At 36.6% G+C, this 16,905-nt stretch overlaps 1 protein-coding gene across 1 annotated transcript; it reads left to right on the plus strand.

The window, feature by feature from the left end:
* Positions 1-3,787: 3,787 nt before the first annotated feature.
* Positions 3,788-14,999, plus strand: LOC120105192 (myosin-J heavy chain-like). Its single transcript, XM_039117433.1, has 5 exons — positions 3,788-3,881; positions 5,354-5,688; positions 9,481-11,542; positions 12,476-12,682; positions 14,489-14,999. The coding sequence occupies exons 2-5, from the start codon at positions 5,354-5,356 to the stop codon at positions 14,801-14,803; spliced, it is 2,919 nt and encodes a 972-aa protein (XP_038973361.1). The 5' UTR covers positions 3,788-3,881; the 3' UTR covers positions 14,804-14,999.
* Positions 15,000-16,905: the final 1,906 nt, after the last annotated feature.

Genomic DNA, 16,905 nt, shown 5'->3' on the forward strand with positions numbered 1-16,905 from the left:
TGTTTCAGACAGGTCCGTGAGACACGTGTCTTCTTCATACTGGTTCCTGTCTGTCTGCGAAAGCCGGAACCGGCGAGGATTACAAGTCCCGTGGAGAAGAGGAAGAGGAGAACATCGCCTGCATAAATAATGCTCAAACTTTATACATACGCACACGCACACGTCCAAGAAATGATATCCGAATGATGTGCAGAAAAATAATAAAAGCCAAAATATAATTTAATAATAATAGAAGGACAGCAACAACTTGAAAAAATAAAATAAAAAATATATTTTAAGTAAAATATAATTAATAATTATTGATAATTTCAGTGCCAACAACTCCTAATAAAAAATTCAGCAGAAATAAAAAAATAAATTATTCAACATAACAGTTGAATATTTGTAGAAGAATAAGAAAATGTGTCCTCGTACAGAGACACTTGAATCTTTTTGATTTGATGTAAAAGATTTCAATTCATTCTCTTATAAACTTAAAAAATTATTTTTATTTTAGTTGGAGCATTCATCTTGCAATTGTTTTAACCTATAAAAAAATATAGAAGAAAAAATAGTAATGTGCATAAGATTTAAATAAATAAGTAGAAAACAGTATAGTTAAAATATTTTGTTATATTGACCATACCAGGCAATAAGCTGCAAAAGGGAATGACTTTCTTCAACGGGATTTATTTGAAATATGTCTAACACTGCAAACGGGTTGGGTTGACCCGTAATCCGACCCGACCCAACCCAATTAGACCCGATCCAATCCATTTTAAAGAACCATGGGGCCAAGTTGGGTTCTAAAATTGGACCCCTTCCATTTTCGAGTTTAAGTTTGGATTTTCTGAATTTAGACCTAACCAGACCCAATCCGCTTAAAATTTAAACAATTTTGGATTTCCAACCCTACGACCCAACCCAAATTCGCTAAGCCATTTGGGCCTACGGGCCACAGACGTGCAAGCCTAGCCCCCTAGTGGTGCTTATGGCCTGACGCGAAATCTTAACTCTCTATTCCTAATCGCTGTTCTGAAGTTGACATAGAGCAGAAATGTGGAATAATATAATGATATCGAGCTTCGTGATAGTCTAAAAATGTAGGGTTGCAGTTTTTCATAAAGGTAGGTGGGTTGGGTAGAGATTAGTGCTCGTTAGAAGTATGAATGCGTTCATTGATTACATTTTGCTGGGACAAAATCAAAAGAAAAGAAAACAAAAATATGTATGGAAGAATTTATTTTTTTAAAAAGAAGAGAAAGCAACAAACATAGTAACATGTAGTGGAATTAGTGTTGCAGATCAAATCGACTTTAAAAAAAATAGCAAATGTTATTGATACTGAAAATAGGTGAATGTCCATAAGTTTATTCTATTTGTTTAGCAATGTAGACTTAATCTTTAATGTCATTGGGTTGAGGCTTTGTTTGGTGTTAGCTTCAGTGGTAATGGGGCTTTTGCAAACAGCTTGAGCCTCGTGAGTCTTTGTTCTAAATAAATAATTTCTGGACTCAGTCATGTCAGCTTGTGTTAATAATATCTCAAGCATGTTCTACATATTAAAAATGATAAACATTAACCCATTTTCAAGCAAAACAAATATTTATTCGTTATCTTTATACAACGGTATCTGATTTTTATATCTCTATCAATCTTATTCTGAGAAAGTAATTTTTTTTTAAATACAGTTTATTTGCGGTGTAAGCAAAGTCATTAAAGTATTGGCTTATATTTTTATCTAGATCTGAACCGGACTCAACTCGAACTCGAATTTTTTAGATTAGGGCCGAATTATACATGGACCGAACGCGACTTAAATGACCTGTTGAATCAAAAATTGTAGGCGTGGGCTGATCTAACCCGACCCGATCTTCTGTTGGTTGGGTCTGGGTCCAACATTAGGACCCGAATAAGGAATCAAGTTGCATCGAGGTCACTTAAGAGAAAATTGATACTTAGCAGATAAGCATAGCGGTGTTTTTTTAATTCCCTTTTGGGCCGTGATTGAGAAAGCATTATATTTTAAATATCTGAAAGATGAAAATTATCATTGCTTTTTTTGGAGAAGCTCAAAAATGGAGCTTCTCTCAAAAAGTTATTTTAGCTTTTTAGAAAGGCTAAAATAGTTTTTCAAAAATTTTATCAAACATCTCTATTTTATCTAAAAGTACTTTTGGAGAATTTGAAAATACTTTTTTGCCCTTGAAAATTTCTTCCAAACGGGCCATAATTTGATACGGTTCTTTCTATTGACCAAGATTTGGCCATCATTGAGAAAGCATTATATTTTAAATATCTTAAAGGTGAAAATTATCACTGAGCAATATATTTTAAATTACCTGTTATGATTGACCATTGACTAAATATAACTCTTTTACATGTCTATTATATTTATAAAAAGTATTGCTAGATATATAATTGATTAGAGAGCATTATACGTTCCCAATGCCAGTTGATATAAGGGAAAAAGATTGTATATTTTATAGCTAGGCAAGACTGCTATGTATAATTAGTTTTTGATATGTATAAAATGGTCTTTATGAAGAAAACTTTATGTAAGGAAGAAAATAGTAAGGCAATTCAAATTCAAAACTTTGCTCTATTAAAAAGAGAATCAGAGAAGATTGCTGTTGTCTAAAATGAAACGTTATTGTAGTATAAAAGATTGAAGCTATTAACACTTTTCGTCACATAAATGCAATTTATCCATGGTTGTAAACTTACAATGGCTATCCATAAAGTGTAAAATACTCAGGTCATGTAAATAATAAAAAACATAAAATTCACAGGCATGAATCAGCTATAGTTTGCATAGAAACTCGTTCATGATGGTGGATGGTCCGGATTAATCTTTAAAATTTCTACCAAGAGAGGGCATATAAGTAAATTGATTGAAATAATAGGGTAATTGTGCTGCTCTCTCACACAGTACACCCACCGAGGGGGTGGTTCTATATACACCCCCCCTATTGCTCAGGACACCCCCCAAAAATTAAAAAAAAATTAAATACTCTCTACACCCCCATTTGCTAAGGACACCCCTAAAAAATTAAAAATTCCTAAATTACCCCCCACCCTCCCCACCCCCTCACCTAAATTGCTCTCTACACCCCCCAAACCCCCCCCCACCCCGCTCTTCCCCTCCAAAACACCTCGCCAACGCCCAAAACCCCCCGTTCCCCCTTCTCCCTCTCGTCGCCGGCATTCTCCCGATCTCCGACCACCTCGCCGGCTTCTCCCGGAACCACCTCGCCGGCTTCTCCCGAAATTTTTTTTTTCACGGTTCGTGCTCCGTTCGGCACTGGATCGCCGAACAAAAGGCTTCTGTTCGGCTGAACAGTGCCGGACAGAAGCCTTCTGTTCGGCACTGTGCAGCGGAACAGATCTGTTCGGCTGCACAGTGCCGAACAGAAGGCTTCTGTCCGGCACTGTTCAGCCGAACAGAAGCCTTTTGTTCGGCGATCCAGTGCCGAACGGAGCACGAACCGTGAAAAAAAAAATTTCGGGAGAAGCCGGCGAGGTGGTTCCGGGAGAAGCCGGCGAGGTGGTCGGAGATCGGGAGAATGCCGGCGACGAGAGGGAGAAGGGGGAACGGGGGAGGAGGGGTTTAAGGGGGGTTTGAGGGGTGTTTTTTTTTTTTCTTTTCAAAACGAAACGGAGGAGGAGGAGGGGGTGTATGAGAAAATTTCAAGGGCAATATGGTAATTACACTAAAGGTTAGTTTGGATATTTTCTTTTTGGTTTTTGGGGGGTGTCCTGAGCAATAGGGGGGGTGTATATAGAACTACCCCCACCGAGGCGGTCTTCTGGCCCTCACTTTTTTTCAAATCTCTCTCGGGAAAATTTTTTCTCCGTCGTCGCAAAAGCCGAGAGAAAACAGCCGATATTTTCTAGCGAAGGTAGATTCCTTGCAATTAAAGATTTTTATTGAAAATTCCTTGAATTTTAGAATTCAATAATTCCCCAAAGCCCCCAAGAATTTGAAGAGCAGCTTCACTGTAACTTTTTTTTTTGCTTGCCTTTCTCTGCTAGCTTCCATATCCAAACCCAAATTTCCGACATCGTAGAGTAGTTAGAGGGAATTGAATGGTTGTTATCTGGGTAACATTCACAGTTAATTTTGTTATTTTTTTAAATTTAGTTTCTTGTTTCTACTTGCTGTTTCTAAATGGGAAGATAGTAATTCTTGATGTTTTGCGAAAATTTCGGCTTTTCTTTATGTTGGTTTTGCTGCGTTGATTCGTCTTCCATTATTTTGGGTTTACGAATGCCAAATTTTCAGGGTTTTTTCGGTTGCTGTTTTCCATTTTCTTGTCTTAGCAAAAAATTGGGATGCTTTGGTTGTTAATTTTATGTTACAGAAATCTTTCCTAAAGTAGAAGATTAGGGTTTGTAGCCAGTGAGAACTGCTTTCCTTCAAATTTCATGAATTTGGTTTCACTTTGTAGAGGATGCTGTCTCTGAATGAGGATCGGTAAATGTCGATTTGGTTATTAACGATGCCAATTGCTTAAAGGAATAAAATTTCCTGCTTTTCTTTTTGATAGGAATTTCTTGCTAGTTTTTGTTCTGCATGTAATGATTGCAAACGATATTTGTGCGGATGTCAGATTCTCCTTGTTTCCTCTAGTAGATAAAATGTTGGCTGAGATCCCCCCCTCTCTCATTTCCGCTTATCTCTCTGTTGCATTATTCTTTTGCAGTTCAAATTTGAAGCAGGTAGATGAGAACCTCGTTCGATTTTTAGCTCTTTCTTTAGTTTTGTTCTGGATAAAGATAGGCAAGTACTTGGATACCTCAACTCAGCTTTATATTTTAGTCATGTCTTGAAGATTTGCTTGCTTTATTTTGGTTTGAGATTTCTGAGCATGTTCATTCTCTGAACAATCTATTTGAGTATTTCTGTGACCTAAGTTTTATTGTTCACTTGTATGATTTGCATTTACTTCTTTTATGCATCATGCTCGTCCTTTTCATCTCTGTTCAGGAATTATTCTTTTTTAGTGATTTTATACACTATCAAGATAGTTCTGTTGCCATTCTGCAATTTTTATGTGACCTCATGTCTGATTTAGGTTAAGGGTTCTTTGGAAGGCCTACATCTTGGAACTTAAGCCGATACTGAATGCTTAAGAGAGGTTTTCTTGCTTTTGAGCCGAATATCTTATTTGAATATGCTTGTAGGGTTTTTGAAGCTTTTTATACTCATTACGTTCTTTCCTGAGGTTATTCAATGTATGGTAAAGCTTATTCTTTTTGGATTAAGGCTATTAAGAGCCTCCAGATTGGGCAAAGCTTGACGATAAGGTTTTACTAAGGCTGCAAAGATGATTTACATCTCTGATGAGAAGACTTGTATAATGCTTTACAGATGAGGAGGTTCTTTTCCTTAGGATCTTCGATATCCAGCACTGGGAATAGCAATACAACTCCAGCACCTAGAAACAAGAAGAAGGGTGCCAATCCTGCAGGTGAAAAGGTCCATGATGGCTCTCGGAATCCCAAGGGTTCAGTTCTCAAATCGCGAAACCACTACCCACAAAGTGAAGACTCATCCAATTCACATCTCAGAAGGAGCCTTTCATTTTCCTCTCCATCCACTTACAGTGGTTTGGAGGAAGAGAATTTGAATTTTTCAAGTGACATCAATAGATTACCATCCAGCTATGGCAACAGACTACATGATGCAGGCGAATGCCCTATCCAGTAAGTGCTCACAATCTGCAGATCTGTTCAATGATGTTCATCCTGTGATGCTCTAATTTTGCTTAAAGTTCTTTACCCTCCCTTTTATAGATCTTCTAGGTTGTACTGCAGTGATAGCCTACTTCTGAAAGGCCTTTCCATGCTTTTACCAGATTTTTTCTTTCATCTTCATTGCAGTATTTTTTTTCATTAATTGGTTTTTTTCCCAATAATTAGTTAAAACATAAATCTTGTGTTTAGTTTCATTTTAACAATTGGAATCGCATTAAGTGGATCTCTCCAATATAAGCAGTTGTATCAGCTGATGAGTTGGGCTACTAAGATAAATTAATGTTTTCCTTTTAATTTTGTTTAAATAAACTCTTATAGCAAAAAAAAATCAGCAAATTTATATGTTCATCTTTTAAATCTTCTATTGCATATATACTTCAATCAGCTTGCTACCTGATCTCTGCTTTCTTCTAGAACTACATTTTGTTTAGATACATAATAGAGTAGAGAAAAAAAGAAGAGAAAGGAGAGAAGGAAAGAGGAAAGAAAAAAAATGAGCAAGAAATTCTCTTCTCCTGTTTTTTGGATGTAAAAGGAATTGAAGACAAGAAACTTGGACTTGGGAAAAAGTAGAAAATACATATGGGGCAATTCCTTTCCCTTTCTCTTCAAATCTCTTCACTTTAAAATAGATCAGAAATGACTGTTTCTCTTTAAAACATATGAGGAATCTCTTTTCTGTTTCTCTTATATTCTCTCGCTATACCCAAATGAGAGATCTTGAGTTTTGCTCCATGGTTTTTCTTTTTTTCTTTTCTTAGATTTCAATCCAAACAGAGTGCAGATGTGCATCTCTTTCTCTCTCTCTCTCTACACTTAGCATCTTGGAACTAAGGAGCTAGTTTAACCACTGAAGTTCTGGTAGACATCTCTATGCATCCATGTACAACTAACTTAGCTCACTTCATCTAAAATATTGAGATTAAGCTTATATTGTTTTTCTTTATGCAATTCATGTATAGTGTCCTGTTAATCTGTTGAGAAGTGATCCTGCATCGAAAGTTCCATGTAGTAACTCAACAAGAAGGCATATCAACATTGCCATGCATCCACACTATAGATGCGCACAACTAGCACATTGACAGAAGTTTTTTCATGCTGCTTGCATTGTTTCTGATCAATAAGTTAAACTCCTCCATTAGTAATTAGATAAGTGTTAATTCCTTAACTTAGAGGTGGTTGAGTCGTTATGCTTTCAGTCTTAAACTTACATGCTTTTCTTATTCTTCTGGATTCTTTCCTGATATCAAAGAGATTGTTTCCTTTCATGGTCAGTCTGAGCCCCTCCAACAGTCTGGCACTATTCAAATTTCATAGTAGTTCATGAATTAATAGAACTGAGCAAATGTTTAAATCTCAGTACCGGTTCCTCTCTCAGTTTCTCCTGGGATGGTATGAAACCGTGGCAGGAATGAAAAAGTTATTAACAACAGGAATAAAAATGAAGAAAACAAATGCATCGCGATCTGTCCCAATATGTCTTAAGTGTCGAGATGCTACCAGGATGGTCGGGATAGATCATGTTGGTCGGGGATTCTCAGTTCAATGGAGAACCAGTGTCTCCCACCTGTCCAGAGTGCTGTTTTCTTCCTGGAATGGCGTGGTACCAGTGAGAAATGCCAGTACTGTTGAGATATCAGACATGAATCCTTCGAACTGAGCTTCAATGAAGTTGCAGGAAGATATTGAGCTATTGCAAGAATAACCCATCTGATTCAACTTGAAAAGTGTTGATAATTATCAACTTGCATATTGGATGCATTTTCTGATTTTCATTTGTCATTTCATATTGGCACATTCCTTCAATATTCTCATTTCCCATATCATTAGACTTGCTTTTAAAAACTACAACATATGTTCAGTTCTATATACAACATGCCAAGCTAATTTGCAATATCTGTGAGTGCTGCTTCATTTTTTTCCTTGCAGAACTGGCTTGTTTTCTCTATTTTTATGTATGAATGAGCTGTTTGCATGCCAATGCACAATACGGATTGTAGGGGCAGCAATGCATCCATCCATCCATCCATCTATCGATCTATCTATTTCTATATGTATCTTGGTACAGTTATAATACGGGTTGTGAAATTGAGGACTTCAGACCCACTGCAGAATTCGATGTTGGGAGTTTAAACATCCATATTTAAGCCATTGGATTTGATCTATTAAGGCTGAAGTGCTAGTATAGAAAAATTTACATGTTTTGACACCCCCCCCCCCCCCCCCCCCCCCCCCGCGTCTATGCATCAAGTCCTTCCAAAATCAATACACAGTATTGTGCTACTAAAATTATATAAAAGAAAGGTCTTTATGTGTAACCAAGAGGCCTCCAAAACATGTAATTTTTTATGCGTAGGCGTTTTAGGACTTGTAGAACACATTCAATGGTTTATATTTGCATTTTTCAACCCCCAACATTGAAATTCTAGTGATTGTGACCATCTTTACACTCTATGTGTGTTATAACTGTACCATCCATTTTATTATATTATAAAAAAGAAACTATTATGTAGCCTTAAAATTACTCCATTGATAAATAAATAAGTTTTTGCATTGCAATGTCAACTTCTATCTGGAGACTAGTATTTTCAGCCAGAGAAAAAAAAATATATGGAAAATTGAACACATGTTAGTTTTGAACTTCTCAAGTCACTTTTAGCCAATGCTATTAGATGTACGAATCCTGAAAATTCTACTTCATTGATTATCATATCAGCAAGTTTCTATGGGCCCTCTTGCCATATTTTATGCATCCAATGGAAAATAGAATGAATATGTTTGAACAGCTATAAGACATGCGTCCTTGACCTTTCATTTTAACTAATTTTAATTGGATTTTAGTATTTTGGAAAAAAACAAGTCCATTTTAAAGTAATAAGTTATGGCAGGTTGTTAAATTAGAGCTCCCAAAATTGTGTGAGGTACAGAAGTTTGAGATGATGAATATGCAACTGAGGAAGAGGGAAATTGTACAATTCAGTGTTCATTAGTGAAATTCTTTAGCTTCTGTTCTGTGTTTTCATTTTCTAGATTCCTTAGTAATCATCATGGATTCATTTAAGTATTACTAGTGATAGGCTGGTAAGACTCTTACTTTATGATACTAATTGCTATAATTTTTTAAATACGACATGCATTTTTCTGTTTCATTGTTTGCTTCTGCATGAACATTTCACCATTTTATCTCCATTGATGTCTCTGCTCACCATTTATGATCTTCATTTATGAATCCTTTCTTTCTTTAATGACTCTGTGCATAAATGATATGCTCTAGAGCTCTACATGGGTAAAATAGGTGCAATCCTAAGTGCGGTTTTGCACTCAAAGGTGTTTAGCTTATATGTGTGGATTTGTGCTCCAATGAGATGTGAATACACTCCAGCGAATTTCAGTAGCTAATCTTGTACATCGTTTGCCAATTTAGTAAGTGCATTTGTTCAGCTGTCATGATAGTGAAGATTGCTCTGAGCAAGCCTCTTCTTACAGCTAGCTCCTTAAAGTTATGCTGGTTTTGGCTGTACAAACTCATTAACCTATGGTCCTTAGTCTATACTTATATTTCAGTAAGATGTTATCTTCTACACAAGCAGTTTCCTCCACATTACTGTTTTTTAATCAATATGAAATACCACTTCTGTTAGCAGCTTTGCTTGCTTAGTGTTTTTTCCTGACATGTCTCAACTGTTCAACTTATCTTTGTCAAAAGTGAATCAGACTACTTTTAATTTTGATTCCTTGTAGCTGCCATACATTGACCCCAGAAAGGTATAGGAGAAGAAAAGAAGGCGACCAGTCTGTGATTCAAAAGTCAAATGAAGTTGAAGATTTTGACTCTCCAGGTTTAAAATGTGATCACTGTTCATCAGGAAATTCATCTTACAGTTCTATTCCATTAAGATCCAGGGCTACCTGCCTAATAGATACTTCAAATAAGGGAAACATCCTAGACCTTTACATTGATGGAGAGCATCAGGTAGTCAAACCCCACAAAGACTATCATAAGAACTCCTCAGATATTGGAGATGATGGTAGCTTACAAGAGAAAACTGCATTTCCAAGTTCAGGAAGGCCACCACAAGCTCAGTCTACAGCACCATCTTCACCAACTTGTAAGAAAGAGAACCTTAGGAGCTTCTCATTTAGGGAGGCAAAAAGTATCCATCATCACCATTCTGCTCGAGCTTGGACAGCAGATTATCTCAGGCTAGCATCCCTTCAAGGATACACAGGAAGATATGGTGAGAAGCCCTCTCATGCATTTCCTGGAAAATCTTTGAAATCACAAGATTATGACTCTGAAACCACGACCACAATAGAAGATGTTTATGAGGATTCATCGGATGCACAGCCATCTTTGAATTTACATGATGTTCCCAAAGCACATTCTTTTGAGCTTACTTCATCCTCTGAGAATACAAATGACCATTGCCTGGATAAAATAATGGGTATTCAAAGAAATGTTTCTTTTCCTGTAAATGGACCTTTAGGCATTCAGCTTGGTGAGTTGATGAGTTCTGGGCTACACGAACAGGACACAGATGAAGAATTATTTATGAAGCTTAAAGAGGTAGAAGAGAAGAGTATGCTTCTGTCGGAAGAAAATCTTGAGTTGGAGAAGCTTAGGGATCAAAATTTAAGCTTAACAACATTGCAACAGATGATTCAGAACATCAGAGAAGATAGGAAATACCTGGCACTCGAACTCTCTTCACAAATTAAGTGCCGACTTGCAGAGAGGTTTTGTGCTAAAGAGCAGCTGAAAAAATCAAGGGTAGACTTAGATACCCGAATGAGGAGGCTGGAAAAGGAGAAGCATGAACTGCAGTCGACTTTGGAGAAAGAGTTGGACAGAAGGACAAATGACTGGTCATTGAAACTTGGGAAGTTTCAGACTGAAGAGCAGAGGCTACGTGAACGGGTAAGAGAACTGGCAGAGCAGAATGTCTCTCTTCAAAGAGAAGTATGTTCACTTAAAGCAAATGGAGAGGAGACTCAAAGTAGGATAATGAACTCAGAAATGCATTTGAGGGATCTTACAGCTTGTCTAGAAGAAGCAAAAACAGAAAACCACAGTCTCCATGAATCCCTATCAAAGTTGCAAGATTGCTTTAATGGGGTAGAAGAGGACCGTGATAATCTTCAAAGAAGCTACAAGGAGAAAGAGAAGGAAAATAAGGAGTTGCAGAAAGTGGTTGTGAAACTGCAGAGGATATGCAGTGAACAAGAGAAGTCCATTAGTGGATTGAGACAGGGATACAGCGATGAAATTGGTAAGACATCAATGGAGGGAAGTGGAAGTGTCAGTAGGTTGCAAATGGAGCAACTAAGACTTACTGGCGTGGAACAAATGCTGAGGAGGGAGATTGAGTCTTGCAGGCTTGAGCTGGAGTGCCTTAGGCATGAGAACATGTCCCTCTTGGACCGTTTGCAAGGCACTGGAAGTGGATATGGGTTCTTAACAGGGAAGCTTGATCAGCCGCTTCATGCCCGAGTAGAATGCTTGCAGACTCAAGGATTGTCATTACTTGATGACAACAGTCAACTCTGTGGTGTCCTATTAGAATATATAAAACGGAAGCAGTATGAGCATAATCAAGAAGCTAGCAGTGACTTAGGTGGTTATGCAATTCTTGAACACACTTTGAAGCACCAGAGTTTAAAGAGAGGAATTGACAATTTCAGAAGAAGTTTGCAGACAACGTTGGCAATATTGAATGAGAAGTCCAGTATAGAAGCATTGGAACAACAGTTGCAGACAACAAAAGATTGTAGGCTAAGGCAATTAAAGGTTCAGGAATCAGAGGTAATATCTACTTATTTAATTGTTTAAAAAGGGATATAAGTTAATTTCAATATCTGATCTTTGTATTTACATCCCATATATGATACTACATCGAGGCCATAGACATTCCTACATGACATGGATTGGAGATGGCTTTGAATTTGGAAACCATTGGGAAATCTGCATGGCTATTTCTGGGGTAATGAGACAAAAGTACATTAGAGAAGCATATATAGATTTCTAGTTATTAAGAGGTCCTTATTTTCGTCTTCTTTTACTTGTTCTCCTTCTAGAACTAAATCATGCATTAGGTGCTTATTTTGAAGGTAAAATGCTTCTATTAGAAGTCATAATTTGAAAAAAAATTTATATAGAAACAACATAAACATAGTTAAAAAACCTTATCCATGAAATGGAGATGCCTTTTTAGATCCTCCCCTTATTTATCCCTGTCAATAGACACATAGTTAAAAACCCTTATGTTATAAAATTGAGTTGCCTTTTTAGATCCTCCCCTTATTTGTCCCTGTCTAAGTTTGTAGCTTCATGAAAATGCATGATATATGAACACATATGCATTTATCATGTCCGATGCATGTGCCATTCCACAAAAAGACGGAAAAAGAAAAAGAGAGAGATGGGAGGAAACAAAAGGCAAAAGGTAGGGGAGGAACATAAAGGTGAGATGTGCGGGTAGTCACGCTTTCCTTGGAAAATTCAGAGAGAGCAGGAATTGTTTGGAAGATCGTGATTATGGGAAAAAAATGATAAGTGTCCTGTTACATAAGATGAAATGTGTAAATTTAGGAGCCTCTTTACAATCAACCAAGAAAGTTCTCTATATAAAGAACTTTCATAGATTATTGTAAAAGAGGTTCATAAATATACACGTTTCATCTGCTTTATTAGGCTTGTTTTCTTCACTGACATTATTTTTGTATGCTACCTGTTTAGGGAGATATGGAACTCAAATTGAGGACAGAAGCTATGCTAACTAGAGTATTAAGAGAGAAGTTGTGCTCTAGGGAATTGGAATTTGAGCAAGTACAAGCAGACTTAGCATCTTCAATAAGGGCCCGTGATATCCTGCAAACCGAGATTCAGAGGCAGCAGGATGAACTTTCTTGTCTCACCCACAAGATGAAGAATATGGAGCATCAGGTGAACATAAAATTTAAGCACTGTCCAATAAGTAAATTCTGTGAAGTACTATGTTTTAGTTAATCCAAATATTCGATGTATGAGAATACTTCCGTGTCTCTACAACGGGAGATACACTCTATGTTATTGTGGTAAAATTGATATTTGTATATCTAATTGTTATGTTCTGTAATGAAGTATCAACACAAATAGGTGCTGGTTCTTATGCATAAATGTCATTCAATTTAGGCAGTGTCTGCTGTGTACATGTATCCCTATAACTGTCGGGATGTAAAAAAAAAAAAAAACATGTGAACATGAAGATTGTGCTTGAGGTGCTTGTGTGCAGTTGTATTCATGCCAATGAACCAAACCTGAAGAACTAGTGTTTGTAACGACACCTACTTTTGGTTCTCTATTACTATTCAATTTCATAGTAGATACCATTCTATCATTGTCCAGCTGCTTGTCCACATTATGCCTATGTAAACACTGAAGCAGCCGGTTCAAAGTATACTATGCTAGTCTTTTATGTAAGAAAAAATGCTTAAAATCCAGATCTCCAGTGTTATATTGGAATAAAAGGGTTGTCCTCATACTATTCTAGATCTGTGAAGTCCAGATCTAAGATGCAGGCAAACATCATTCAAAGTTTATTCACATTAGTAATCTATTTCAAAGAATTTGTTACCATAAAGTCTTAGTCAGTTAAATAATACAAAAAATAGCAGAACAATTTTTTCCTGTTATCTATTTTTTTTCGGAACTTCATGTTCAAACCACATGCATGGCGTATTGCTATTAACTTGTAATTTAGTTCTTAATTTCTTGTTCTCATAATTATATCTGAGTTGTTATACTTTCTCCACTCTAGTACTAAGTGTTTTATTTTTGAAAAGGGCAATTGTTAGTTATCAGCTTATTCTGTTCTTCCATGAGTAGTACTTGTTACAAATTAGAATTATAATTCAACTCTGTTATTTGCAAAAATATTGTCATTTAATTCTTTTCTGTTTGTTTATATCAACTGACTGTCTTGATAGCTAGAGTGCCTAATATTGTTAAGGGGACAGGGCATGCATGTGCTTCCTAATTGCTTCTAAGATAAGGATTCTTTGCATGGGGAAAGTTGATGGAACATCCTAAATGATGATTCTTTCCTCATATATAAGCGAAAATATGCTGGAATTCCCTTTGTCTCAATAGATATTTTGTTTGATTGGCAACCAGCTATTGGGTATCTGTGTTCATGCCTTTCTGCTTATCTTGCATACTTGCTCTTTTTTCTTTTTTCTCATGACTCTGCCATCTTTTATATTGAATAATTCAGATTTCCATTGCTTGCCATAAGAAATGTCTAGAATGCCTAGAGGATCCATATGCCTATAGTCTAGCGAGCAACAGTTAATTAGCCATAGCAAGAGCGCATCTATTGGAAAACGAGGTATAGATGCCAATCCCAATGCCCAGTAATGTGCAAGTTAAGATGATCCCTTTTTTATTTCAATATGAATATAAAGCTTTGGACTCAATGCAAAAAGAGATTATCTTTAACTACCAATGATCTGAGCTCTATTGGATTGAACTGGTAAATTCTAGGCTTTGAATGTTATTATCTGCCAGCAAAACATTTCTACAATATTCTGGCAAACACCAGTCATCATGTAGCTGGTGACCGGGGTTCTCATTTGGTGTTTTTTGAACACTGAATAAAGGTGGATATAGGTGCATTGGTTGCTAATTAGTAACTAACTTTATTTTATATCCTGTTAGTACTTTGTGTTTGGGATCTAGCTAATGATAGAAGTGTTGGTGATGATAAAGCAGATAGTGAAAAAGGATGAGATCATCAACCAGCTCCAGCAAAACCTTCAAGACCCCATGAAGGAACTAGCAATTCTCCAGGGTATACTTACAAAGGTCTCTGAGGAGAGAGATCAAAAGAGGGAGGAAGTGAAGCAGTTGAGAAAGAGTAACATGCTGATAAATGATGAAGTTAAAACTCTCAGGAAGAAGGTTGAAACCCTCAATGAAGACATACTACTTAAGGAGGGGCAGCTCTCTATACTGAAAAACAGCTTGGACAGGCCATTTGACATCATCAACAGTTTTAATCTGAGGAAAGAATTTTCCCTTGAATGAGCTAGTAATTGTATTGTTAATCTTTTATGATTTTGATCTTCTATCCTTTTATAATGTCTCTCTTTTTGTATCTCAAATGAGGTGAAGGCTCCGATTATTTTTCCTGATTTTCTTTTTTCGTGTACTACTCAACTTGTTCTTTGTTCATTCTCTGTAATGGGTTTAAAGTAAGTTTCAGGAGGCATTTGTCTGAGAAGATACTCCCTTCCTCTCTGTTTGCTCTCTCTCTCTCTCTCTCTCTCTCTCTCTCTCTCTCTCACATACACAAAACATTTGCATTTCTTTAGCTTATCATACTGACAGGTGCTATAAGACTATAAGAGTTGCATTTGATCAATATCATGAGGTTGAAATGCACTTAATAAGATAGGGCTTCTAAAAGACAATTGTTTGGACAAGTTAATTGGCAAAAACTTTAGATGAGGTTTCCAACTGCTTGAGTTGGCAAAGTTTCTTGGTGTGGATATAATAGGGAACCTGAGGTCGTTGCCACTTTCATCCAATGTTTGGCTGGGCTTCAACCTTTCCTACTTCTCAGAAAAAGACAAAGTTCATCACTCTAAGGTATATTTGGAACATTTTGATAAAATTATCCAATTGTACTGCATTTGTAATAAATGGGAAAATAAAAGGCTCATTTAGTTGCCTTTCCTTCCTTGTCACCAAAATATGATCTTCAATATCCGATTGTACTCCTCTGTTTATTGTCTATGATATATTGCTTTTTACCTTGTGCTATCTTCGCTTGCTTTTTCAATAACTTCCAGTACCACTCAAGGAAAAGATTCGAACGAGGTTCATGGTGAATAATTTTTAGTTTTGGAGTGATTTGATGGTTGGATAATTAACTTTATATTGCTGCACTTTTTCAAAAATTTTATAATGCTACATAGTTTGATCAAGCTGAGAAAAGCTCCCTAGACATCATGATCCTATTTAAATAACATGCAGTTTGGGGCTATAGAAATTGTGAAAGCGCCTAAACTATTATATGAATATCCAGATGAAGAGAACCATGCATAAAACTTCAAATCAAAAGATCACCAAACCAGTCAGTATTAAAGAGTGATAGACACTGTGCTCCAAGACATGATAACTTTTTTTCTCTACGAGGGAAATGGGTTGGTTCCTGATTGGCTCCACCATGAAGCATCATGGCTCCATCTCATAAAGTTGCAAGTTAGGTTCCCATACATAAATAGATTTGTTGTAATCTCCTGCCAATGAAACTCGCTATTATGCATTACATTGTGTAGATAACCTCTTTGGTTCTTTGCCATATTTCATTTTAATCATGATGTTTCATGGAAATAAACTAGTTCTATTCTAGATACTGATTCAAGCTTGCATCTGCAGGCTATATATGTTTCAGTGTTGTTCAACCAGTTTCTGTCAGCTTTTTGAAGAAATGTTATTGAAGGATAGCCGATTGCTCTATATCCTATCTAGTATCCGATCTGTATCCTATCTAATTTTAGCCTTATTCTATGTTCATGCTTTTGTATTCTTTTACATACGATGACTGCATACTGGTTGTCAGGTAGGATGTTACTGGGATATAAAATTTGCTTGCTTCCATGCACAGAAAGTTGTCAGGTTATGTGTAATTAAACAAGTACTATATTACTTAGTTCCTAGTTCCTCAGCAGTTTTTGATATATGATTAAATAGGGGATGATTCAACGGCCCGACGTTGCTAATTATTCACGATCGCTTTAGTTTTCACACCGGTCTTCCACAACTGCCTTTTACAGCATTAGTACAAGCATCTTCTTCATCTCACCAATCTGCGCAACTCCGATGTAATGTCTTTGATATTACTCCTACATTTCCTAATAGAATCTTTTCATTTTTCTGTTTTCTGTTTTTTTTTTTTTTCCTGTGGTACCATTGACTGCAAAAAGCCCTTTGTTTGGGTGGTGGAAGCTATCTTATCAGAGTGGTGCTGTCGTACATACATCCATACATACATAGATACATATATCTGCGTGTTACATTTGTGTGTGTATATAACTTGATTGAAATATGTGGATAGTTTTCTGTGTTTAGATTGCCAGATAACTATCAGGAAGCTTGAGGTGTGGACTTGGGTGGAAGCATTA

This window comes from Phoenix dactylifera, unplaced genomic scaffold (genome assembly GCF_009389715.1).
Source record: "Phoenix dactylifera cultivar Barhee BC4 unplaced genomic scaffold, palm_55x_up_171113_PBpolish2nd_filt_p 000222F, whole genome shotgun sequence".
Classification (NCBI taxonomy): Eukaryota; Viridiplantae; Streptophyta; class Magnoliopsida; order Arecales; family Arecaceae; genus Phoenix; species Phoenix dactylifera.

What these genes read in the sequence shown, in the direction of transcription:
- LOC120105192 (XM_039117433.1), top strand. Translation starts at nt 5,354, where the DNA reads ATGAGGAGGTTCTTTTCCTTAGGATCTTCGATATCCAGCACTGGGAAT. An exon ending in GCAGGCGAATGCCCTATCCA is followed by an intron (nt 5,689 to 9,480) that starts GTAAGTGCTCAC and finishes GATTCCTTGTAG; the next exon opens with CTGCCATACATTGACCCCAG. An exon ending in TGAAGAATATGGAGCATCAG is followed by an intron (nt 12,683 to 14,488) that starts GTGAACATAAAA and finishes ATGATAAAGCAG; the next exon opens with ATAGTGAAAAAGGATGAGAT.